At 40.4% G+C, this 27,328-nt stretch overlaps 1 protein-coding gene and 1 long non-coding RNA gene across 3 annotated transcripts in view; one reads left to right on the top strand and one right to left on the bottom strand.

Annotated features, from left to right (window-relative positions):
• VEGFC (vascular endothelial growth factor C) overlaps positions 1 to 27,328 on the top strand; it is a 100,356-nt gene that overhangs the window by 50,246 nt on the left and 22,782 nt on the right. Inside the window, exons 1-3 of one of the 2 annotated variants that reach the window (XM_066234812.1) lie at positions 9,829 to 9,941; positions 12,146 to 12,359; positions 14,013 to 14,203. In XM_066234812.1, coding sequence (XP_066090909.1) covers positions 12,206 to 12,359; positions 14,013 to 14,203 — 345 coding nt within the window. In that variant the 5' untranslated portion in view covers positions 9,829 to 9,941; positions 12,146 to 12,205. Of the gene's footprint in view, positions 1 to 9,828; positions 9,942 to 12,145; positions 12,360 to 14,012; positions 14,204 to 27,328 lie in introns of those variants that run through there. The other variant, XM_066234811.1, reaches the window with a different exon arrangement.
• Positions 1,076 to 7,017, bottom strand: LOC136308827 (uncharacterized). The gene is made up of 3 exons (XR_010726180.1): positions 6,676 to 7,017; positions 6,542 to 6,598; positions 1,076 to 1,989 (listed from the first exon to the last, which is right to left on the bottom strand). It is a non-coding gene; the product is annotated as an uncharacterized lncRNA (long non-coding RNA).

The raw sequence follows: 27,328 nt of genomic DNA, 5'->3' as shown, positions 1-27,328 counted from the left end.
AAATAGGGATCCTTGTAAATTATGATTATATTATTTTAGCTAATAAGAGGTTTGGGCCAGCTAGGGTAAGTGACAGTCCAGTAGGGAAGGCTCTGCCCACTGGAGGTGGGGACCTGAACAAAGGGAGGGATTCTCCAGGGTCCTGGACGGTGGATTCCAGAGCTGGAAGAAGAGACCTCAGCCATGGCAGCCTTACAGAGCTCTGTGCTCGGTCTGTACCTTGTCTGTGGTTGGGGAGCGGAGCTAGAGGCTAACGTTTCAGGTGCGACCTAACTTGGTCTTTCCTGTTCACGCCCAAAGCTGCAGGCTTCCGGAGTGCAGTGCTGAGCCCCTGTGCCTTCATTCTCCGTGGATTGTTCTGTAACGGGAGAGAAATGCAATAGAGCGCTAACGTTTTTTTCAGTTCAAGTACGAATCGAAGGGGGGTCTTCATTAGTACCTTGTTAATGAGTCTTAGCATCAATAAACACTTTTTTTTAAATGAGGTCTTTTTGAATCAGACTTTCTCTGTCTTCTCTCCCTTCCTTTCTTCCTTCCTGTCTGTCCTTTTTAGATTCTACTTTTTAAAGATAGGACTCTTAAATCTCTTTGAGAGAGTGGACTCTCCATATTTATGAGTGTGAAAATAAAATAGAGAAAAGCATTCAGATGAAAGAATGTGAATTTCCTATGTTTCTCATCTATTGACTTAACCCCGTCAAGAAGGTGAATAGTAATGTGATGAAATAACTAGTTAAAATGCAAGTGTTGTACTGGTATTTTTTAATGCTATTTTTGAAAAGAAAATTGTGTTTATTTTATTACTTCTTGGTTCAGACTAAACAGGGAACGGCTGCTACCTGAATGAAACCTTAGTCACCTTCAGGAAACAAATACATCATTATCAGTAGTTACTGTTTGGCAACTTTAATCAAATTGGAGTGAAATGACCTTTAACAATTTTTTTCCTAATGTTTCTCTTTGGCTTTAGGAAAGCCTTATTTATAGAGTGACTCCCTGGCATGAAAATGGCAGGAAACGGCTTCTCCCTCTCCTTCCGGCCCGTGTATTCCTGCACTCAGGGCGAGAGGCCAGGTCCGCTACAGCAGAGTATACAGTAGGCGACAAATCGGGCGCGCTAAGGAGGGAATAAATAAAAGGGTAAATAGGCGAGTGTTCCCAGCGCCTAAATGACATGAAAAGGAAAACAGGCAGATGCTAACGTAGTCTGTGAATGAGGTGACTTCGGTAGAGGGGATAGAGGACGCTGCAGGGGTCTGTGGCGTTTCAGCTGGAAGTTTATTGAAGAGACAACACCAGCCACGTTCTGTGCCAGGAGGATACAAGTCTTGAAACGAGAACGGATTTTTCTGAGGTTCTGAACTGTGGGGGGGGGGGGGGAGCCTTAGAGCTTCGGAGACAGCCACGTGCCGTGAGGACGGACGGGTGGGAGTTTTATGGGGCTGGAGCCTTAGCAGGAAGGAGCCTCGCCACCTGAAACCACTGGGGCAGATGAAAGGGCCGGCAGCGTAATTTCGCGAGTGTGGAGGCAGGTTTTTCTGATCTGTGCGCGGAGCGTCAGCAGAGCAGCTGCGCAGATGAGCGGTGAAGGTCGTGCAGTCAGTCAGGTGGCAGACGGAAAGGGCTTCAACTAGGAGGTTAGACTTGGAGTGGATGGGTGCAGGTTAGAAGTAAGCGTCCTAGCTCCTGCTGATAAGAGTCTGTTTAGAAATGGCAGCAAGAGGTGTCGTTTCCAGAGTCCTGCTTAATGGAGTGGGAAAACCCAGGGAGGAAATGGATTTGGAGAGGGAATTCCTGAGTCCCCGTTTGGGTATGCTAAGAACGGGATCTGAGTACCTTCGAAGAGACGGTGGTCCGGACACACTCACCGGAGTCCTCAGACACAGACCCCCGCTGCAGTGCGGGACTGGACGAGGGTCCTAGGGGCCGTGAAAGACGGATGCCAGGGCAACCGTGTTGGAGCTGGGAGCAGCCAGACAGGTGGATGACCTGTAAGAGAAGTCAGCAAAGGTTACTGAGAATGGAAGCCCCTCCGAACAAGTAAAAGCAGAGAAGTGTGGTTTCGGGAGACAAAGAGCCTGTAGGTGTTTGTTTTGTCTTGTTTTGTTTTTAATTGAATTCATTGGGAGTGACCCTGGTTAAGAAAATTCTACAGGTTTCTGGTGCACAGTTCTACAACACATCTCTACACCGCACTGTGTGTCCCACCCCAGGTGAAGTCTCCTTCCATCATCCTCTCCCCCCCCCGACCCTCCTCCCTCCTCCTCCCCACCTCTCTTCTTTCTCCCCAGCTGTCAGCGCACATCTGCGTCCATGAGTTCGCTCTCCTTTCTGTCCTTCTCTGCGCTCACCCGGGGAACAGCAGTCAGCGCACTGTTGTCTCTGTTCGTGAGTTTTTTTCTCTCTTTTGTTTTCCTTTTCTGAACTCACATGTGGACTCTAATGAACAAAATACACTAACAGCCTAAACCGGGACAGATTCCGCAGATAGAGAGCAGGGACTGAGCCAAGGAGCAGGTGGTTTGGATGCAGGACCGGCAGGGAGATCACAGGACAGAGGGAAGTGCGAGGGGCAGAGAGAAGCTCACAGGCAGTCCTGGGGCTGGGGCCAGGGGAGCCATGGACAGAACCCGGCTGAAGGGTGGACTGGAGCCTGCCTGGGAAGAGAGGAGCAGGTCAGACCGCGCTTCCAAAGGCAGCGAGGCCTGAGCGAGACCAGAAAGGCGGCGGGGAGCTGCGTAGGGCTGTGGACACCCACCAGGCTCAGTTCTGCTGTGCCTGCTCTTCTGCTTGCACCTTGGGATGTATCTGTCTATCGTTTGGGAAAGCAGCAGGCTGGTGTGCCAATAAGAACACTAGGACTGAGACAAGGTGAATGTAAGGTGAGAAAGGATTCATGCAATGCTGTTGCAGGAACCGAAGGAATCCAGCACCTTGGAGTTTCTAGCATTGGAGAGGATGAGGAGGAAGTCTTTGATTAGTTTTCCCTGAAGGAGGAAGACAGATTGGGAGATTGTGTGTATGTAGGCGTGTGGCTGTTTGACATCTTCTGTTTTCTTTAGAGAGTATGAGTCAAGGTTGTGCACCGAATGGAGGAATGAGGGATGGGAGTTAAGGGGGTTGCTTTGAAATCGGCGTGGGGATTAATTGGCATAGAATAAATGAACCGGTGGCGAGCATCGTTAAAGAAAAAAATCATTCTGACACGTGTTAAAATGTCAAAGGAAGTCTGTTCTTTAGGACTCTGTCAGGCTGAGCCAGGTTGTTCCTAAAGGAAGTGCTGAGGGGTCTAGGAGTCCCTGGCCTGTGAACATGTGAAGGGAGTGTCTGTACTTTCCTCAGGGCTGAGGAACTGATTCTGCCCTCAGAAAACCTCTCCGGTTCCTCAGTGGGGAATTAGATCTGATGCTGATTTTTCATAATTTTTCTAGTTTGCCACTTTACTGAATATATACATATATACATATATATATACATATATATATATATATCCATCCATCCATCCTCAGGATACTCCAACTGCTAAACACACGCACACATGCACACACAACACCTTCTAGAGTGTAATTGTTGTCCAAAGTTAGTACCATACATAATAAGTACCAGGGTAAATTAATTTATAAATACAAGGATAAAGAATTTATACTTTTGCTAACTTTGAAATAAATTCTTAAATAGGTTTTAATTATAAAGAGGAAGTGTACAGCTCAAGGGTTTGTAAAAGTACAAAGTGGAATCTTTGTGTTTCAGACACAGTACTTCTGGTTAAATAATTGAGCTTTGTTTTTTACTCAACATTGTTTCATAGCAACAGATTCCTCTCCCTGCCACTTTAGTGCATAATCTGGAATCCCTTAGACAGAAGCACATGAGCAACAAGAAGTTCATCTGGAATGAATTGCAATAGACAAAGCAGGTATGCTTTAAGCCTCCCAAATTCCTTGGAAAGAACAACTTAGAATCTCGTAATTAATATCCTCAGTCCTCTCAATAAATTTATATAGCATCTAGCACGTAAACTCAATGAAAGGAGAAACCTTGTTGACAAATAGCATACCTGGAACAGTCTTTGACATATAGTAGTCCTTCAGCAAATGTCATACAATCATAAAATCTCCCCTCCTTTGAATACATTTAAAACATCTTATTCGAGATGGGTGACATCTTAGTGGACCAACCTTCTTCTTCCATGTTTTACAAATATCTCCAAACACAGTAGATTTGTAAGGTACATTTTACTACCTACATTTTATAAATAGGAACCCATAGGCTTGAGGTTTTGTTAATAGCATATTATTGACAGTTACTACAAATTTCTCACAAAGAAGCACTGGGCTACCGACATACGTTCTTTTAAAGTAATGCGTTCAATTGTTACAGTGGCTCTCATGTTTTATATGGGGACATGAGCCTCAAAGTTCACACTCACAGTAAGTGGCGAAGCTGAGTGCCAAACTCAGGGTATCTGTGCCCCAAACACTTGCTCTCAGTCTTAGTTGCACCATCCACGTGTCGCTCTCCAAATCGTGATCTCAGCCAGAGAGTCAGAATTCAGTTAGTCATATTATTAGCAACGTGTCTGTGTAAGCATTATGTGATTATAAGGGACGTGCACATTTGATTGGCAAAAAATGAGATTGCATAAAGAACATAGGTTTCCAGTGAGTAAGAGTTGCTATTAAAGTCCGTTTGGAAAGTTGAACCTGTAATGTAGTTTCATGAACAGCTCTTAGCATAATGATAGCTCACCTGTTTACGGCTGTTACCTCGCTACTGCTGTGACTAACTGTAGCTACCCTTGAGTGCCTAATGTGGGCAAGACACTGGGCAATATATATAGCTGACATGTCATTTCGTGTCAGCAAGTACCTCAATTTTGTTGCAAAAACCATCATGGAAATAATTCATAAAAAAAAGCAAATGAGATTGCAATTATTTTTTGTACATCATAAAAAATGGGGGCATCACAGGTATAAATCAAACAACATACTTAATAAACAAGATTAATTATAAAGCTGCTGTAGTGTGGGACTGTCGTAGGTAGACAAGGACACCAAGGGTAAATGTTCAAAGGTGCAAGTGAAGGAGCAAACCCAGCAGCACAGTTATGGGACTCGCAGCAGAGAGGCCAGCACGGGACTCTGAAGGAAGCATGAGATTTTCAATGAATGGTCACATATGAGAACAAATAGGTTCTGAACCTCTACCTCACATTATACTGAGAAATAAATTCTAAGTTCATTGTTGGTCCAAATGTGAAACGTAAAATAATAAAGATTCTTGAAGATGATATAGGACAATGATGACTTTTTGATAGGTAACGATTTTTAAAAGAAGGCACCAAAAACCTTAAGTATAAAGAAAAATTCATTCATCATTTATATTCTGAACTATAATTTATATATAAAAAAAAACAACCCACCATAGAGAGAGTAAAAATACTGATTTCATAGTGGAAGAATATGTTGGCAATACACATATCCAACAAAGATCACATATCTAGGCTACATTAAGAATTGTTACAAATCAATAACAAGACAACAGAAATGAATACATGTGTTTTTAATTGGCACTTCTTAAAAGAGGATAACCAGTGTCCAGATACCATGAAAAGCGCTCAGTATCATCCGTCGTGCAAGGACTACACATTAAAACCACAGTGAGATATTACCATATATACATCAGAATGGCTAAAATTAAAAACCGACAGTACTCATTGTTGATAGAGATAGGGTGAGAGGTTACTTTAATGTACAACTCTAAGGAGTGTCTATTTTTACAGTTACTTTGGAAAATGGTTTATCCATATCTATATACAGCTAAATGTATGCATTCCTCCCGAACCACCAATTCTGTTTCTACTTATATACCCACCCCCAAATTTAATACTCTGTCAACCAAAGGGCATGTAGAGTGTAGACTAGATAAATAAGTTGCAGTAATTTATACAATGGAGAATGAGACAACAGTGAAACCGACTGTTTCACTGTTTCACCTAAAGGATTAGGTTGAGAAGAAAAAGGACCCAACACAAACTATTATGTGCTGTAGGATGGCACATACCTTTGAAAAGGAGTAAAAGCTAGTTACGAAGGTAGAAAATTGGAATGCAGCCAAAGGTAATATTTGGTGGAGAGTTAGAACTGAGAACAAGGACAGGTCTTGGAGTATGTCTTGATCTGGGTATGATTACAAGGACTTATTCCATTTGGAAACATTCATCAAACTGTCCTTAGGATTTATTCACTTTTTGGTATGAATGTTATTTGTTAGTTAAAGATTTTTAAAGCATTTATTATTACTTTCATTATTAAATAACATTAATATAGATTGGTTTTTAAAATACCAAAAAAAGAGAAGAAACTTTTCAGAAAGGAAGTATTATAATAACCCATTATATTTGTTAATTTAAAAAATAATTTTCTGAATAAGCCATTTAAAAAAATACGTAAAACTTTTATTTTTCATTAATTGAGTCATCAGCAAAATAATTACAAGCAACAAAAGGAAAATAGTTGGGAAACATTTTGAATTTACTTACCTAGGAAGCCTGTGTCTCATCTGCTACATTCTCTTTTTGTTATGAAACATGGAAACCCTGTTGAGAAATGCCTGTGTTAAAAGAAAAATAATAAGTTTCCCTGTCTAATAAATAAATCTCCCTAAGAATGTTACCATTCCTCAGTCCAGCTGCTGATGATTTCCACCCATCCACTCACGCAGCCTGACGATGTTATGTCTCTAGGGACTTTACGAGGTGAAATCCGTGCAAACATAGAACCGTGGGACGCGCTCCTAAGAGGCTGCCGAGTGACAGTGCCCACGCTTCCTGGGCTGCGGGGGTTCCCAACAGCAGCACAGTTGACAGGTTGCAGATTGGCCTGGACCGCGCTTGTTTTTATAGGGCCTTCCTGAGCACTGCAGCCTGCAGAGCAGCGTTCCTGGCCTCTTCCTGACGCGTGCCCAGAGCATCGCCCCCACACTCTGGAAATGACCGCGTTTCAGACATTGCCAAAGGACGCCGGAGGGAAGGCAGCCCTAGCCGGGAGCCAGTGCTCTCTGCGAGAGGCACACTGGGATATCTGAGCAATGTTTTATAGCTCCCTGACATTTCCTTTGTAGGCAGCAAACGTTCTCGTTATTTTTGGCTTCACCTGCCTGGCGCTGGTTTTACAATCCTATCTGGGGGAAAAAAGTGGGAATTAATATTTCTGAGGTCATGTTGCCCTCTGCAAGGAAGGCAAGTCAACTCCATTTACGAGTAAGAGGCAAGAAGTCATGTTCCAGGATTCAGTGCAAGAAATCAGTGTGTACAGAGTCTTATTGCCCACAATTGTGTTGATCATGCAGATGTGACTAATGGTCTACTTTGGCGTTAAATGAGAAACTTATCTCAAAAATAACATGGAAAATAAATATTTAAAATATTTTCTGAAAATCAACCTAACTCAGATTCAGAAAAATATTTGGTTAGTTAATTCATATATGTGATATACCAAAAAAAAATAAATGTGAATTTTCTTTTTAAAAATAAATAATGTATGCTATTAATAATAGATATGAAAAAAGTCCACTCTTTATTATGACATTATTTTCAAATTTCACAATAAACCAGTTCAGAGGATTAGGCAATATTAAATGAAAATTTAAAACGCAAAAGGTCCGATTTAAAAATTTTCCATATTAAAGTGAAATTTAAATATCTGCTTCCAGGGTTATCAATCTTTCTGAGGCCCGTGGGGCTGGTGTGGACATGGAGGAGGGGTCCCCTGCGGGTAAAAGAATCCCAGTCTGACACCTGCACTGAAATGTTAGGTGAAACGATTCACGAAGGTTCCGTCAAACATTGACACATTTCTGTCCTTAGGAGACCCCACTGGCTTCTCCACACTTGTTCATGGTTCTCCACCTAAGGATATTTTGTTTCTTAATTTTGGCATTCTTATTTCCCTTTATCTGTCTCATTTTACATTTGATTTCCTCATTATGTTTTTTTTAATTTTTATTTTAATTTGTTGTGTTTACATAGTCACAAGTGTTCCCCCGAATATATCTCCCTCCCTCCCCGCTCATGTTCCCCTTGATACCGCCTTCCCCCCTTTTCTTCATGATTTACTGTCCTGTCCCCTCTCTCGCTGTGTTCTGTGTATATACTTTCACTAATGTCTTTCCTTTTTTTGATCCCATCCTATCATCCCCTTTCCCTCTGTCTTCTTTTTCTCTGGGCCCTTTGATCTCTCCTCTGCCTCTATTCTGTTCCTCAGTTCACATTGTTCATTGGATTCTTCAAATGAGTGAGGTCATATGATATTTTTCTTTCTCTGCCTGGCTTATTTCACTTAGCATAATAGACTCCAGGTCCATCCGTGTTGTCACAAAGGGTAAGATTTCCTTCTTTTTCACAGCAGCATAGTATTCCATCATGTATATGTACCACAGCTTTTTAATCCACTCGTCCACTAAGGGACACGTGGGCTGTTTCCAGATCTCGGCTATTCAATGCTGCCATAAACATGGGGGTGCATATTTTTTAAAGTGACTCTTTATAACAATGTAAGGGATAATTTTTCACATCTCAAAATCTTCCCTGCTCTACCACCTCACCCAAGTTTTGCTTAAAAAGGGTATTTTTAAATAACTGGAATGCACTTTAAAGATTTGCATACTTGCCTACCACGGATTGTGAGCAGAAGGAAACGGCACAACCACAAGCTCATCTGTCGGACAGCTGCCGTTGTTGGGCAAGACGGGGTGAGTCAGCGAGGCCGGGGCTTTTTCAGGGGAAGAGTGACTTCAGCCACCAATGACAGGCTCTGACCCTGTTTCCAAAGAAGAAAGAAAAAAACCGGTGGTAGTGTAGCTACTGACCTTGACAACTGCCTCCTGATAATGTGGGGTTTTTATCTTTTGACAAAGGCATGATGAAGGTGATGAATAATATGAAAGAAGTTTCCTTTGAACCCTTTTAGTAAGTTTCCTATCTTATTAAAATGATCATTTGACCAAGTAAACTTATCTCGGCTTCATTTTATGAAATTAGCCATGGCAATATACATTTTTTTTCAAATATAAAATATTACTGAAGCCACTTCATTATTTAAAACTTTAAAATATAGAAAACTCTAAAGAAAAGAACATTTTAACCCTGCAATGTGGACAATGTCGCTGTTGTTTTTGCTGCATATCTTTTACTCTAAAGACTGTGTGTGCACTGTATGTACCCTGTGCACATCTGAGTTTTGTTCTGTGAAAAGATTTGTCAACTGGTGCTCATTGGCACCAATTTAACACCAACAGGAATCCCCAGTTTGGAGTGCGGCGAAGAAGGAACTTTAATTCAGTGCACTGCTGCTCAATGTGATACCACACTGGTGTCCCTGGTGTCACGAGAGCCCTGGGACCAGGCTCCTCTGCAGCTAGACAGCTCTGCTCTGCTCGTTGCCGTCTGCCCTGGGCCGGTGCTGGTCAGGTCCACTCTGCTCCTGGGAGAGGTCTCTGGTGTTTCAGCTCAGCCAGGGACTAGCAATCTCCAGTCTTCGGAAGAAAGGGAACGGGTAGAGCCACAGAGAAGCTGGCTGGTATGGACAGAAGTCCCCATTCCCAGTCTCTGATTGGTCTGTCCTCATGCACATGAGGACTTCAGATCCTTTTAGCTTGATTGGCCCCAAAGGCACTGGTTGGTCAGAATAGAGCTGCTTCGGTTCGTTGGAGCTGCACAGCTCAGATTGGACAGGGAAAGCCTCAGTCTCCTATTGGTTGGAATAGGATTCCAACAACTCCTTTATAAGGGCTAGCCCAGAGGGCAGGGACACAGTGCCAGGCATCCAGTTCAGCCCAGGCCCCACTGGGAGATGTCATTTGCAAGAGAGGCATCTGTGCAGAGATGGCTACTAGGTTCTGACATTTAAAATCTGATCCCAATTAACCACTGGCCACTCCTGGTAGGTGTCTTCTGCCTCAGGGTTCACAGATTGTAGTATATTATGAATATTGTGTGTGAACTGTGTATTCTACTTGTCCATAGAGTATATACTCTTTTTGTTTGTAAATTATAAATCTGTACCATCGTTTTATGGTTTCACTACATTACTTTCTGTGCTAATTTCTTTTTATACTGCATATTATGCAATCAATGATCATTATCTGTATAGATTTGTTTTAATATTTGCAATTATAAACAAACTCATGATGAATTTGTACATATATCTGGCATAATTATATTATCACTTCTGTTGGAGAAAAGAATTAATTACAATATGAATTTGCTCTCTAAAATAGAGTTTGTTTTTAAGGCTCTTTAAGTTGAAATAGCACGTTTTTCTTGAATAGCTGTACAAATTTATACACTCATTATGATGGAAAGGAATTACAGTTTTCTTCACTTTTGCCATCACTGAATATATATCACTTATCATTATTCTTTGTGAATATGTAGTTCAAGTTTTCCTCCTTTTTTAGTTAGGTGCCGTGTATTTTTTCTCATTAACATGCTCATGCCGTATTTCCATCTTTCCTGTGCACTGCAAGTACTTTTCTGACTTTGTTGTTTGTCTTTCATTTTGTTAGAGTTTTCTACCATACAGATGGTTTACATTTTATTCTTATATTCACCCTTAGAAAGGCTTTTTTCAGCTTACGAATATAAATATGCATAACTTTCATTTCTACTAGTATGTTTTATTTTCATTTTATATTTCAGTCTTTCTGTTGTGAGTTGTATGCTTTACATTTTTTCTCTTGTTGGTCTCTTGGGTACCTTAATGTTTTCTCTTACATACATAATTATTGTTATCATTATTTTCTTCTCCTTTGAAATTTTTCCATTGATTCGAAAGAGAGAAAGGAAGGGAGAGAGAAGGGGAAGAGAGAGAGAGAAGCATCAACTCGTTCTTATAGTTATTTTCCATTGCTAAATTTTAAAGTACAGACCTCATTTGCCTTAAAACTTCAAGTAACACGTCAGGGGAAGTCCCTCTTTATCACTCTCCTTTTCCTCAGTGTTTGGGTGTGTCTGTCATAGTGTTGTGACATTGGTGTACTGTATGGCATCTCCTCTGGAGGCTTGAACACCCATGCCTGCTTCATGTAAGATCTTGTGAGCAGCATAGGTCACAGCTTGGCTTTAACTCTGGCTGAGTTCTGGGGAAAAGAACCCCAGGGACCAACTAATCACACTGTCCCATGCTTCTCCTCATGTTCAAGGGCTAGTCAAGCAAACAGAAACCCACTATGACATAGACCTTCAGATAGCAGTGACCACAAAGATCCTTGTGCATGTTTATAGTATTTTTCTCCAGTGGTAATCCATTTAGATTCTAACATCAGTATGAGTGATAATGAGTGGATTGAAAACACTGCTTTTTCATGATTTCAAAGGATAGTTTAGGAAAAAAAATGTATTTTTCTTAGATACAATAATGACTTGAATATAATATAGAATGTTCCACTGAATTGCATGCACCAATATAGACAGTTAAATATTTGTAGGCAGGATTCATGCTTTCCTATCTCTTCTTTATACCTTTGTACTTTCCCGTCCTATGTCTTTATACCGGAATAAATCTCAATGATCACTTTTTTTTTGGGGGGGAGGGAAGTTTTGCCAGTACATCTGTCTTACTCTGATGCTGTTGTTGAACTTCTATTCTTCATCTTATTATTGATTCTAAAGTAGCTTCTGTAAAGCTGATCCCTAATTAAAGCAACCTGCTTAGACTTTATTGATGTGATAACTAAAAATGAAGCACAGCACGGCAGTGCGTTTCAGTTCAATTGTATTTATATGGAAGCCAACACAAGCCTGAATACATTTTCTAATGTGTCAGTTTGCCATTTGTGTAAAATACCTAGAAAGAAAACAAGCTATTTCGAAAGTCATTTTTAAATTATGTCACAAAATTTTTGCTTACAAACCAAATCTATGTTTTATATTTTAATGGTGGGGGTTTAACTTCATTTTGATTGTAGTATTGATTCAGATTAATGTATGAATGCTTGACCACAAAAAGTTATATAATCCAGGGGGAAGTCATATTTTATATGGACCTCGCATATATATCATAATATTTAGCATAAAGATTTCTCAGGGCACCTGTTTCCAAATCCCTCCCTCCGTGAAGTAATGGCCCTGGTCTTCCCCTGACAGGCTTCTGTGGGCACGGAGCTGGAGGAGCAGTTGCGGTCGGTGTCCAGTGTGGATGAGCTCATGACTGTGCTGTACCCGGAACACTGGAAAATGTACAAGTGTCAGTTACGGAAAGGAGGCTGGCAACAAGATAAAGAACAGCCCGACACCAATACGAGGACAGAAGACACTGCAAAATTTGCTGCCGCACATTACAATGCAGAGATCTTGAAAAGTAAGTGTGGGAAAGAGAATGCAGCGAAGATTGCCAGCCTGGGCCTTTAATTTCAGCGTCTGTACCATTAATTATTTTTAAGGCCAAAAAATAAATAGTATTTTCCAAATACAGCATTTTATGATTTCACTGTGAATGGTTACAATGATTTCTTGAAATGTGTATAAAGAGGGAAAAGTGCATGCCTATCAACATACTTTAATCTTTTTTTTAATTAGGTGATAACCCATGGCAAAATTTTAAAACATTTAGATGTATTTTACACACTCTGTGAGTTTAATCATGCAGACATTCTGGATCTTACAGAATAATTGCATATAAATCTTCTTTCTGATTTAGATTAAGAAGTGCTTAATGTCTAAGTCATGCCAATTCATCCATTCAAATAGTACTTGTTGCCTTGTTCTTACACAGGTGACTGGCTTGAGAAGGGGACTTTAAAAGTCCTTGAGAGATCCAACAGAAATTGTCATAAAAAATATGGTGTTGCATAAAATAGCATAGTATAAATTAGTGTATTACTTTTAGAAAGTAATTCTTTGCTGTTATTAGATATTAATTTTTATGAAGGTTTGAGATTGTGAAGTATTTTCAGGATTAAACTGACCGAACAAAATGGCTTCATGAATGAAAAATGAAAAATTTATGTCCCTTTTCTTCCCCAAAATTTGTAGTTTTAGGGGAAATATGGGAAAAATAAACTAGAACATTTAAGGTGTAGTGATTTGTAATGCAGTATTTAAAGAGACCACAGGGCTATAAGAAAACCACTGAGTGATGGGAAGTGGAATTCCTATAGAGAGCACGCAAAGATCAGGAAATTTTGACTTTGCTGAAAAAACATAGTTTGGGATACATGCTCCAGTTGTTGGCAAATATCCTTGTATTCCAAGTGGCTACCATCATGCCATTACCCCGAATTGCCAGATAACTTGCTTCAAATTTATTTTTTGCATTCGTCCAAAACCATCGCCATCTTCTCAATGACATCTCGGTGTAAAAAGAAAAACCAAAGCATGTGTACCTTTGCTCTGAGGCCACAAAAAATTGAGCACGACTCTATCTCTGCAGATCTCGTAAACATCTAGGCATTACATTTTTGTTTTCTTTTTTATTTTATTTATTTTTATTCGTTTTTAGAGAAGAGAGGGAGAGGGGGGGGGAAAAGAGAGAGAGAGAGGAGAGACAGAGAGAGAGAAGGGGGGAGGAGCGAGCAGGAAGCATCAACTCCCATATGTGCCTTGACCAGGCAAGCCCAGGGTTTCAAACCGGCGACCTCGGCTTTTCCAGGTCGAGGCTTTATCCACTGCGCCACCACAGGTCAGGCACATTTTTGTTTTCTTAAGGAGAGAAAACCAAGCAGAAGTGCTGTGGAGTACCGGTGTCGCTTTAAGAGAGCACGTCCTATTTAACTTGTTGCCTGGCTGTAGAAATGAGTGTCTTTAGAAACGACCTCTCGCTGCTCTGTTCACATATGGTACTGCATCCCAGCCCACAGGGCAATTTAGGATACCATCAGTTACTTCTCTAAAGATACCGATGAAATCTAAGTCTTAAAATCTGAAATCAAATGTAAGTGACTTCCAGCTGCTGTGGGCTGTTTCCCCTTTGGTGGCACCTGTGTAACCTATGGCCTTCCCTGTGACTCGACAGGTATTGATTATGAGTGGAGAAAGACTCAGTGCACGCCACGTGAGGTGTGTATAGATGTGGGGAAGGAGTTTGGAGCAGCTACAAACACCTTCTTTAAACCTCCATGTGTGTCCGTCTACAGATGTGGGGGCTGCTGCAACAGCGAGGGCCTTCAGTGCATGAACACCAGCACGGGCTACCTCGGCAAGACGGTAGGTGCCTGGGCCCCCACCCGCGGCCACACCCCGTCACCGTCACCGCAGGCGGAAAGCGCTCAAACCTGGCTCCCTTTAAAGCCGCTTTGTTCCATTCGGGCTTTCTTGCCTTTTTCTTTGGGGAATGAAGGGAAGTTTTCAATGTTTTGTAGTTTTTGGTGATATAATTGCACAAAAGTATCTGATGCTTTATGAACTCATGCAGTGGTAATAAAGCCAGGCAGAGAAAATAATAAGTATACACACAAATGTGTGTGTGTGTGTATATACTCACGTACACACCCATGCAGACAGCAGACACATATACACACATGTTGATATTTAAGGATAAAGATTTTCATTTGGCAATCACTTTTAAACCTCTGCTTATAGAGACACAGCCCACATTGCACATTCAAGGTTGACAATTCCAAGTACGTGATCTTGAACCAGTGGTATGACAGGGATGAAGCTGTCACACTGAGTAGTGAGCATTTCCTTGTGTTCCTCTAGAAAGAAAAGCAAATATTTCGACACTTAATCTCAAGCATTTTGAACAAACTGTAAAGTCCCACCAGATCAGCTGTTACGCTTCTGATAAATATCCAGGAAACTTTGGATGCGAGGTTCAGTTTGGATGTGGGATCTTCAGAGCATCCAAGCTGGGGGCATTGGAGGCCATGTTTATGTGCTGGTGACCGTCATGGGTGCTATTTAAAGTAATGTACCTAGTCACCTCTGCACGTGGTTGGGCTAAAGGTTGGGAAAGGCTCTTCCAATCTTTTTTGAGTTATAGTAGCATAGGTGATCTGGGTCTATTCAGACCTTTCTTCTGACTTTTAAAATGAAAAATGAAATTATTTCAAACATGGGATTTCAGATTTGATCTGTACAATGTAGAATGATGGCAAGTTAACATTTTTAATTAATGTCTACACTTAGAACACATATGAGTTTCATTGCATAAAAACTTTAGCTGATCTACGTAATTCCCACTGTTAAAGTCTACTCTCATTTTAATAATTAAATGGAAATTAAAGTTAAGATTACAACCTCACTTGCTTCAACTGTGTTTTCCCATCTGGTTAAAAATCTCTAAAAATTTTATAGTAAATATTATATGGTCTCTGAGATTGAAGACATTGTTCAAATTGATTTTTTTAATATATATTTATTTATATTTCTCACATGCTAGATGAACAAGCCATTTCAGACACAAAGAGTTGTAAGGGAAAACAAAAATAAAGTATAAACCTGTATTTTCTATTCACCTACCTCTGCCGAACTACTACAAGTTAAAAAAAAATTAAAAATTGATTTTTTTTGGGGGGGGTCTTCTATCATCCCTGTTTTTATTATAGGTACTTGGAGCATAGCCAGAAGTAGTTTCTTCTTTATTATTTCCTAGAAATACAGAAAAATAATATAGGTTTTATTCTACTATGCATTAGCAAGAAAAGCAGTATGAGTCTAAATACATTACAGCATTTAGAAACTTTGTAAGTAGAATAGATGTCTGTGGCTAATGTGACAACATTTCAGAGCTGGACAAAATTCTGGTATTTTAAAGGAGTAGTATATAATCATAATGTTAAGGCAGCAAAACTCTTTGTCCGTTTCCTTCCCCCCTCAAATCTTTATCAAATAAGAACTATTTCTTAGCTAAGAAATTATATATTTATATTATATACTATTCTGAATAAAATATTACTAATTTAACAGTTTTAACTGGATATAATGTGTTTATCTTATTGTAACCCTGAGGTAAAACAGGGTTTTGTTTTGTTTTTGTTTTTGGAATAATCCTTTAATAAGTGTTGGAACTTAAAACCTATTTTATCAAATAGCAATATTTTGCCACTAAGATATTCCTCAAAGAAGTAACATTTACTTTGAAATATAGTATTGTTAAAAATGTTGCTGGTTTTATATTCAAGCCAAACTCAATAATAAAAGCATTTTTGGCCTTTTGAGACTCCTTAAAAAAAGTTATTTAAAAAAAAATAAATATGAGTGACTTAGGAATTAACATTAGTTTATGAAATACATTTAATAGTGTATATTTTTAAATAATTTAGTTAAGCAATATATGTGTCCTATAGTATATTATTATTATAGTGCTTGATTTAAATCAGGTGTCACTTTGGTTGTTTTTTCAAAGGTATTGATATACTAGTTGTATTTTCCAAATAGCAAAGGTTCATATTTCTTTTTAAAATGGAATGACATGGGATAGACTCAAAGATAAATTTTGAAAAATTATTTCATCAAATGAAACAAAATGTATCTGTTAAGAGCTCATTAGTTATTTTATAAAGGCCTTGTTAGATTTAATTGTTAGATGAAATTTCACTTTCAAAGGGCTCATATTTTGAATATGTAGAGTAGAATAATAACCATTGTAGTATTGGAGTTGTTTGTTTTGTTTGCTCATTTCTTAAAATTTTTGTACTTTTATTGTTAGTTTATCTCCTTGGTTGAAATCAGTTGCCAATTGACAATATCCAAAGTTATTTTTTATTTCTCATTTCTCCCATAAATTTTCTTTTTCCTTGTTAAGTTATTACAGGGAAAATATTTTTAAATGATTTTTTTTGAAAAATGTCTCAAGCTCTATAGCATACACTGTATTCAATATGCCTCTCATAGTTAAATTAAATATTTAAAAATATATCTTCGTTAGGTCCTGGGGCCCATGTGTTTTGTACACTAGTTTCTCAGACAGGCGTTTTTCTCTCCAACACCAAACTGTCACCACTATACAGAGCACCCTAGTGTTCTAGTTTCACCTCTCTCATTACATGACTTCATTTCTAGTCAGAAACATAGGGCTGTCTTGACGTCTTTCTCATCACAAATCCAGTCTGTCACCAAGTCACATGTTAATTACACCCCTCAAGTGGCTTCGCTCCCCATGTCTACCGACCTCGCCTGAAGGCCTCTGATGCTCTTTCCAACTAATGAAATAGCATCCTCTCACTCTTCCTGCTGCCGTTTTCCCCTTCTTAGTGTGAAATTAGAAAAAAAATAAACAAGCACACAGATGCTTGATGGTAATGTTCTCCAGCACACAGGCCTCTCAGCGATTTCCCATTGTTCCGTAGGACCAAAATCTTCACCACAGCCTGCAGTGTCCACCCATGCCTGCCTCTGCAGCATCAGCGACTGGTCTACCCCTGTACCTCTTCTTCTGTGCTTCCAATGCCCTAGGCTTCTTTCAATTCCTGGGAACCACCTCCGCCCAGGGCCTTTGCACGTACTGGCTTTCCAGTCCCCTCCTTACTAATGGACCAGTTCTCAGTTCTCTACTCAAATATCACATGGCACGAAATACTCCTTGCAGGAGGATATTCTGACCTCTGTGAGATAAGAGGTCAAATATAGACCCAGTATTTCTTTTAAATGTTTTAAAGTTTCCCATGCTTTTTTTTGATACACATACTATAGCTTATCATCCTCTAGTTTATAGTCACATAGTCATCCCTAGTTGATTAATGTTTATCTCCTCCAAAAAGGCAAAAACAGACTTGTTTGTTCCCTAGTTACCTGAGTGCCTACCACGGAATAGTGCACAACCCTTTTAGAACCACATAAAAATGGTGGATCCTTCCGTGGGAAGAAAAAAAAAAGAAAAGAAAATATAAACACATCCATAGCATCCCCCCTCAACAGATTCAAGAGGTTGGTTCCCTGGCCCCTAATCATTATCTGTTGAGCCAGATTTTCATACTATTGCCTTGAAGATGAATAACATTAAAATAGTTGAGTAACACCACTGTCTGATATTTAAATAAACTGATCTTTTTGCAGAACAGAGAAGTGTATGCTCTAAATTCTAGCTCAACCTTTTACAAATCGCTGTTCCTTTAACCTGTAGAGAAAATTCTCCTCCCTTCCTCCATTCATAGTTAATAGGGGCAAAAGTCAACATTCTATCCTCCTCTCCATTCACGAAATACGCCGTTTTACGTTTTACGTTTATGCCAAACACAGAGATGAAAGGAGTGCCTTGGGCAGAACATCAGCTTGTTGTTAGAAAACAGAAGAAACACATATACCCTTCGGTTCAGCATTAGTGTCAACTCAACCATTTTTCTGGGACCACTTTATATTTATTCCCCACGCTGGTCTAATTAGGCCCTATGTTTGCCTAATTGGTATCAGGGTGAAAGTCTGTGTTCAAGGGACGGCACACAGACGGCTCTGCCAGGCCGGGGGTCTCGGCAGGCTGCAGGCTCTGGAAGTCAGAAGGGGGCTTGGTGCCGGGTGTAAGGCAGGAGCAGGTGGAGTGGTGTGGCCCAGGCACATGAACATCAGATGTGTGTTCTATGAGAAAACCGCTCACTTTCCGTCATCGGGAATGAGTTCTCACTCTCTTTCATCTTTCTCCACAGGAGTTCAGGGCCTTTAGGATTCCTGTTACAGTAGATGGATCATTTGATCATTTTTCCCTGCTTCCTCTCAGTCTTCAGCTCACATGAAGAGTCAGGATTTCCCTAAAAAGTGTTTGAAGAAGTCAGTCTTGTATTTGTCGTTGGTTTATCTTATTGTTGGTTGTTTGTTTGTTTTTTTTTTCAGGTTTGTGTTGGTCTTTTATTTCAAATAATTATTGCCGCTGTGGTTTTAAACGTATATCATTATGACGAGCTGTTTTGTTTTCAGTTTAGCATGTCCCTCTTTTCAAGATTTGCAGATGTGGGGGATTAAAAATTCCAGGTTACCTGAAAACAAGGTGCCGAGTCCTCCTCAGGGTCCTGCCCCAAGGCACCGTCTTTTCTGCCTCCACACACACTCCTGAGGTGTCCTCATCTGTGCTTCTGCTCTTCTCGGTGACTGCTCGCCAGTCTTCCTCCCCGGTAACACTTCTCTCCCTGGTTTCCATACTGCCTGCTCAACCTCTGACCTGGCTGCCCCTCCGATGGGTCAGAGTCAGTCTGTGTCACTCCGAGGTTATGACCCATGGATTCCACCCCCACCTCACCTCATCTCACAAATAAACAAGCAGGTTAATAAATCTTCTATTTCCAGTGCTCTCTGTCTCAGTAACATGACACCATCCATCTAGCTGGTCAATCCAAGTTATTGTTCCTTTCACTAAACAGTCTAATCAAATGTTCCCGTTAAATCTACCATCTGACATCTCTGGAATCCATCCAGTGCCTTTATCCTACTGATCCCGCTCTGGCTCGAGGCCACATCCATCAATCACCTGGACCTGCCCAATAACTAGTCCCAAATCTCCATTCTTACTTCCCTTTAAGCCATTTGATGTTTTTTTTTTTCCTAAACGATAAGTCAAATACTGCTCAGAACTCTTCAGGAACATGGCATTCTTGGGACTGAGCCAGCGTTCAGCTGGTGTATGGCGAAGATGCTCTTTTCTGATTGGTTGCTCAGGTTAGCGTCAGTTCTGATTGGTTGCTCAGGTTGGCGTCAGTTCTGATTGGTTGGTACTAACATTTTAAGCTGTTGAATATTTTGAATGGCACTGATCTGGCTGCCATGTAAACTTGCAGTCTCAGTTGTCACTGCTTTTTCTCTCAAATACTGCTTTCCACCAGCACCTAGATTCTTTGATTTCTTAAATGATGTCAATATCTCTTACTTCCAATTCATTACAACACCCTGTCCTGTGTTTGAAACATCTGCCTCACACCATCCCCATGTCTCCACTTCCCTAGCTAATTGCTACTCCTTCTTAGGTCTAGACATAAGTGGCACTTCTGTGTTTGAGATAGCACCCATTTCGCCCATATTTTAGCATCGTTACCTTATCTGTCTCTTGGATGGTTCTATTCCCTAGGCTCTACACTCCATGAAAACAAATCTTGGGTTTGGTTATTACTCTGGGGCCCCTGCAGTAGCTGACACACAATAAACACTCGACACTCAATAGAATGAATTCTTCATTAGACAGGAACAGATTCGGAGTCAAAGTTAGAGTCTCAAATATGTTGCTTTTGCAGAATCTGAATGGTGGTATTCAGGTGGGGACATCAGAAGAAAACTGGACTTACAATTCTAGAATTCTGCAGCAGGGATTGGATCATCAGCTGCAGATTTGGAAGGAGATCTCATATTGATCCACGTTGTTGGAGGCCCTGGTGTGGCTGTTACCCCTTAGAGCAGTGGTCCCCAACCCCTGGGCCTCGGACCAGTACCGGTCCATGGGCCATTTGGTACCAGTCTGCAGAGAAAGAATAAATAATTTACATTATTTCTGTTTTATTTATATTTAAGTCTGAACGATGTTTTATTTTTTAAAAATGACCAGATTCCCTCTGTTACATCCATCTAAGACTCACTCTTGATGCTTGTCTCGGTCACGTGATACATCATTTATCCATCCCACCCTAAAGGCTGGTCTGTGAAAATATTTTCTGACATTAAACTGTCCGTGGCCCAGAAAAGGTTGGGGACCACTGCCTTAGAGAACCCCGTGGGGCAGGAGAGAAGAGGAAGAGCCGGTATTCAGTCAGTGATAGACCCACCCTCTTCTCCCTTCGATTTTTGTCATTCCAGGCTTTTCTCTCACCAGCAAAATGCACTCAGATTTGTTATTACAATTAGAAGGGTCATTTTCCTTTGAATTTAACTGAGCAAGTGTGGTGGAGGACCCACAATGTGAGGCTTCATCCCCGGCTCTGCCATGGGCACACGGGGGTGGGTGGATGCAGTACTAATGGAGCCTGCAGGTTAGCAGGGGAAATCCACATTCAGCAGGCAGGGAGAGGTTGTCCCCGCGGTAGGGAAGAGAAGTGCAAAGGTTTGTGGAAATGTGTGTCATGGAGCTTTATAAACCCAGGGAGAGCAAGGCATGAGACCCTGAAGGCCACGCGGCCGTTCAGGTTCCACGCGTTGACTAATGTTGCAGCTTGTAAAAACTTGCCCCCAACACCTCTGCTGGAGTTTATGATATTTTTACTGTAGTAGAAATGGGAGCGTGCCATGGTTTCTTTCCAACATAAAAGGAAGTTTCTCACTGCTCTATTTCCTGAAGGGGGGGGGAGGGAGACATTTTTGTTCTGTTAAAGGAGTTCGAGACACGTTATGAAGCAACAAAGTCACCAATTGAAATCATATAAATTGTCAGGACAGTGTACCTGAAGTCAGGCAAAGCCCACGTGTTCTATAGAAACTTCACAGAGATTCTTTTATGGGGCTCGACAAAAGGCGTGTTACCAGAACACAGGACGGAGCCTGGTTGGTTGCAAAGTAAAACCATCTGCAGGAAGCATTCCAGTAACCTAACCTATAGCCAAGGCTGGCGACCTCCCCGCTCCGATCCCAGGGCCTTGGACAATTCATATTGATCAGATGGGTATTTTTTTTTTTACCTCTTTCGTAAACATATCCTTTCATGAGAAGTTGTATATTTAAGAGATATAACCAAAAAGTAGAAAGTGAATTTTAGGGAACATCAATTATGTGGTGTCCAAAGTAGCAGCAGGAGACAGCCACCTGCATTTGAGCCAAACATTTAGACTGAAAACCTACTTAAATGTGAGTATTTACCGTACGGTAGATTTCCTAAAGATGGGAGTGGAGAAGAATTTCTAAATCCATGGGGTTTCCTGGGCAATTGGAACCTTTTTGCTGTGTTCATTAGTGTCGATTAAGGGAGGCAGCTCCGCCCGGGAGCTCGGTCTCAAGCTCATTCTGAAATACTTGAACCATATCAGCTAAAATGCTGTGTGGCCCATCTTAAAAAAAAGAAAAGAACAAAAAACCTATTCTCTTTGATAATTATGTTATAAAGAAATAATGAAAGCATATATGTTAACAAAAGCATTCCAGATTATATTTGACTGAAACTGGAAGTTTCATAAAGTTTTCTTTTACAGCAAAAATTTTTAGATGAAGGAAAATGCGCAGCTAGGGGCGTGAGAGGCAGAGGTGCCACCTGGCGCTGCAGACAGAGAGCGCTCTGCCGGTCACGAGGCGGGACCCGGGGGCAGTCTGCAGAATTAATTTATTGCGTTCATATGCATTCAACAAGTGGAATGTGATGTGTTTTGAATTTTTAACTAATTAATATTTGGTATGCACTGTTATTGAAAATCAGGTTTTATCCAGATGTGGACAGAGAACTCAACAGCAATAGATACAGTTACATCCAAAGTTTCTTTAGGAAAAACATTTATCTTAAGAAAAAAACTAGACTGCATCTATTAAAAGAACCCCCCCCCCCTTTTTTTTATCAACTCCGATCATGTCCACACATTTTACTGAGTATTTCTAAACCTCCTGGGTGGGGTGTTTGTTATACTGGTAGCACTGTTCATACATTCTATGGATAACAATATGTTAAAATGAGCGCAGAGCCAGATGTAAGTCTGCTAGGATCTGCTGTCTCGTGTTCCTCCCAGACCCAATGTAGGTCCCATCGTCCCCAGAGAGTTGGCTAAGTGGTTGGTTTGCTCAGTTGAAATGCTAACAGTAAACCCTCTATTTTTACCTTTCCCATGTTTAAGAGTTATTTCTTTAAATATTGTATCTATCGTGTTTCTATCTGACATTACATTTATTAATCTTAGTCTCCATGGGCTACAGACTGTTCCCAAAAGTCATTTGTTCAAGGCGGGAATATTTAAATTCAATGGTGTAGTGAGACATTAGTCTCTGAAGAGAAACCGGTTCTATGTTGGGGTGGAGACCTGCTGTACATGACGGCCTTTCTTGGTTTCCTATTCATTCCTTTTCACACAAACTTTCCTTCAGACTTTATTTAATCCAGGATATTCTCAGTGGGGAAGTTCTACACCTTTTTGAATAGCCGGCAAGATAGGCAGAAATAGGAATTGTTGCTTTACAACTGTTGCTATGCTGGGTAAACAACCTATTGTTTCAGAAAGTGGCTTTATTTGAGGTTCATTCTTTTTGGGGAGAATTGACTATTAAATAATCTTATTTTAAAAGTCCAGTTGATAACAACTGGGAACCTTTCACTTGGAAATAGTTGCCACTTCCTTTTTCTCATTACAGTTTTATGGAATACACAATTGGATTACTTTTTTTTTTTTCCAATTTCTAATCTAGTTTAAATGCCCCCTTTATATAATAAGTTCTTCTGATCTTCTTTAAAATGAGAAACTCTTTAAATAGGCTTACACTGATAGACAAACATCAGTCTCCATAATGAACTTTATTATTACTGAAAACCTAAATTAGTTAATATAGTATTGCTCAAAAACATTTCACTTTATACCCTAAAACTATTTTAGGAAAATCATCATATTCAAAATGTGAAATTATCGTTGTCATCATCTTCGGTGGGTATTGGTTAAATACACATATATACATAGACTAACTATTGCTAAACATCACACATAAATTTTGCGTTCTATGAGCCTGAGTCTAAAATAGAAGATACCATTGTGTGCTCACTCATTAGAGCACAAACTAGTCTGACAGTAGGGTAAGGATTCTTTTTTTATTAAAATGTAAAGGATCCATTACCACCACAAACACTGATGTGTTTGGATAGACCGTGGCTCTGGAGAGAGAAAATTATAGTCACTGCGTTGATTCAGATCTTCACCTGATGGCAAGCCCAGACTTCCAGAAGGGAGTCAAACTGCAGGTTCTCGCTTACTAACAGCATCTCTGGTATACCACTTGATTTTTTGAAAGTTCTAACATAGTATCAAAATCTATATATAAAGTTCTTTCTAGTTCACTCCCATAGTTGGTTTTGCTTACCTATGAGTTGCAGAGAGGCAAGACTCATGGCTGGCTGGCTGGTGTCTGGACAGTCTAGTGGGACACCTGGCACTTGGCATCTTATAAGTTGTCAATAAACTGTTGTTGAAAACTAAACAGGGAATGGTTTTAAACAGAAATTTAAAACTTTGTAATTTTTCAACCATAGATTCAACTCAACCGTAAAGAAAAACGGAGTAGAGCAAGGGGAATCCCAACAGCCGACTATGACATCACCACCGGCATTATCCCGGTTTTCTGATGACACGGAGGCTGAAGGAAGTGGGGTTGTTTTTCTGAGCACACACTTGCATATTCAGGACTCTCGTTAACGTCTCTCTGTTTCTGATCTGATCTGACGCCCTTGGTTGTTCTTACATCTCTCGTGGAGAAGGGAAGTCACCCACTACTTTTAAAGTATATTGTTTTATTTTAGGAGGGGGACATGTGAGTTTATGTTGTGATTCTCATTATTACTACTTTTAGTTCAGAAATGTGTGCATCTCGATGCACATAGTATCTGTTTAGAAGGAAAGACACATGGATATTCTCAGCAGCACGGAGATTAAATAGAGCCATATAAAACTTGCTGTGTAGAAGGCAGAAACAGAATCTACTGTGCTTGTTATAAAATTAGTAGAAATGTTATTTAATCATTTTAAGTGACAAAAGTAATGCCAGTCAATAGATGCTCTGAAGAATAGTGTGGCAAGATGCTGAGAGGTGGAAGAGGCCCCTCCTCTGTGCAGGAGCCCGTGGAGGCACGGGACCCTAATGCACACAGCACATGCTCAGATTTGTCTGAAATTAGTAGCGTAATCCAACTCAGTTATTAAGAAATTTTCTAGTTTTAATATTGGTCACAGACGGCCTTGTCTGGACCCTTACCTTTGTTTCCACACTGTCACGGTCACCTAGGGAGTTAAACCATCTGAAAGTCTCAGGTCAAAATTTTGAGAAGTATTTCAAGAAAATGTTTTTGTTTTTTTTATTTTAAGTCTTGGACCTATGTATTTCTTTTGCTCAAATTCACTGAATCCACCTGGTCAGTTGCCTACTTAGACTCAGACAAGAGAAATGAAACATCGATAATTAATGTATTTTATTTATTTACTGCGCTAAGCTGTCAGTCGGTTTTTCTCCCTAGCTGTACTGTAGTGTGAAGGCATATGATTTCTATAAGTTACAGAAATAAAGCGCTTCTCCAGACAGTGATTTTTTTAACGTGTCTTTACCTGTCCCTCGGTGCTTTTCTGGCGGCTTCTGCCAACACAGAGGTCTTCCACCGTTTGAAAGTAGAGAGCCAGGCTTCTTTTTCCCAGGAAGATGCTTTCTTACTGGTCGTCTAACTGATTGATCTTCATCTCACTAGAACGTTCTTCTCAACCCCAGTTTCTGAATGCACACTTGGCACTTGGTACTTGTGGGCAGGTCCTCCTGACTGTGGACATTATCCATCCAGAATGGCAGGCGTGTCACCTGTGGTCACTGACAATGCTGGGAAGCCCGCGGGGGTGGGTGGGGTCTGGGATGGAGATGTCACTGAGAACAGGAGGGTGAGGGGTGGGAAAGCATCCTTCACTCCCCCAGAGAAGCCCTTCTGTCACAGAGTGCCTGATCCTCCACTCTCAGGCTCTGCTCCGCCCTTTGTCACTTGAAACAGTGACAGACCCTGCCAGAATCACGTGCATTCTATAAGCGGAAGTGTCCCTGTGGCCAGAGCCATCTGAACCCTTTTCCTCCCGTCATGTGGGGCCTCTCTGGTCACCCCTGCCCTGCCACAGCCCTGAGAGCCACTGCTGGTGCCCAGCAGTCTCCCCTCCATCCTCACGCACGTGACTTCCCTGAGACGCTGGACCTGTGACCTCACATGCCTTTTAGAAACTCTCCACTCAGTCTGTGCCTTCCTTCAGCTTAACAATACCCCTGCCTGCTTGTCTACCTGTACACATCTTCCCAGACATACTTAACAGTTCATCTGCCTGTTTCACCTCTTACATGTTCCTATCCTCAGGTTTTTATTATTAGACTAATTTATGATCTCACCAAATATTCTTATCAGTGTCTGAGACTTCAATTACAGTGTTAATATGGATGATTTTTATGCTCTGGGCACAAATACCTACCTGCCTACTAGACATAAAATCTGGACTTTTGTGAACTGGCCTGTACATCTTTCTGCTGTTTTCACCATGGCAGAGCTTAAATAAGTGGTTTATAAAATATGCAAGATACAAGAAATGGTTTTATTTTCTAAGCCACTTTATGTGTGTTTGGTAACAGTGATTATTAATGTATGGTCCACAGATGTCATAAGAAGCACAAAAATTAGCATTTTATAACCACGGCAGAATTTGCTTTTCTTAAAATAGTTATACATAGTACAAAAGGTTTCTGCCAATGTGACATTTCATCTAATAAAAGGTGTCATCCAAACTGCATACACAAATGCCTTTTAGAGAAGAAACTGGTCCAACTCATAATGCTGGGATGCGTTGAGATCATATGTTGAAATTATCTATGTAGACTGGACGACGTTCTGGGGACTATTTAGAATCCTGAGAATATATGCAAATACTTTGGAAAACCCACATCTACATAGCAGTCAATACATACATCACATTCATATGGGTTAGCATATGTAATTTATATAACAGTTCTCAGGAAGTAATAGATCAAATATTATCTTCAGTTTACTGGTGTTTTAAAGAAATGTTCAGCTTTGAGAAGCTAAAGGACTTTTCCAAGTTCACACACCTTATGAGTGGAGTTGCTAATAAAAGTGTCCTGACCGGGTGGGACCTTGTGCCCCTTCCTCTCAAGGCACTTATGCTAAGAAATATACCTGAAATTTGAAATGACTAATGAAATTTCAAATGAAGAAAATATCTATTTTCTAATGTAGGTATTTCTGTATTTCATTCTTCAAAACTCACTTCGATAAATCTCTCTGTGGTATGGACAAAATGGCGGCTAATTCTGTTCCCTAAATGGTTTGAGTGACCTTGAACTGTCAGTAGGAAACTACAGCAAGGCGCCAAGCCACAAGGCTCTAGGGTGTGTCAGCTTTTTCACGCAGTTCAGGTTGACTTCAAAGTACCCAACCGCACGTGGCCCAACAGCCGTGAAGTCGCCACAGGCTTCACCTTATCATGCAGGGAGGTGTCCCCTGTTACCGTTGTGACTAATGATGGTTTAGATTTTGAGAGCCTTAGGAATGTAAGTCCACTTAGTTTTCCTTAATGACTAATTTATTTGTACACTTAATTTAAAATTTCAATTTAAACATTTTAAAGCATTTTTTTTTTGGTAGAAGATAGAGAACTCAAGTTCTCTACAAACAAGGCATTGAGAATGAGATTTAAAATTTTGAGACTCTAACCCACAATCACGTAAAGTGTCCTACCTTACTTTAAGCTTGTTCTTTTCCTGATACTTTTG

Source organism: Saccopteryx bilineata, chromosome 6 (genome assembly GCF_036850765.1).
Source record: "Saccopteryx bilineata isolate mSacBil1 chromosome 6, mSacBil1_pri_phased_curated, whole genome shotgun sequence".
NCBI lineage: Eukaryota > Metazoa > Chordata > Mammalia > Chiroptera > Emballonuridae > Saccopteryx > Saccopteryx bilineata.
The sequence above is the reverse complement of the archived record's forward strand: the minus strand, read 5'-3'. Positions and strand labels throughout refer to the sequence as shown.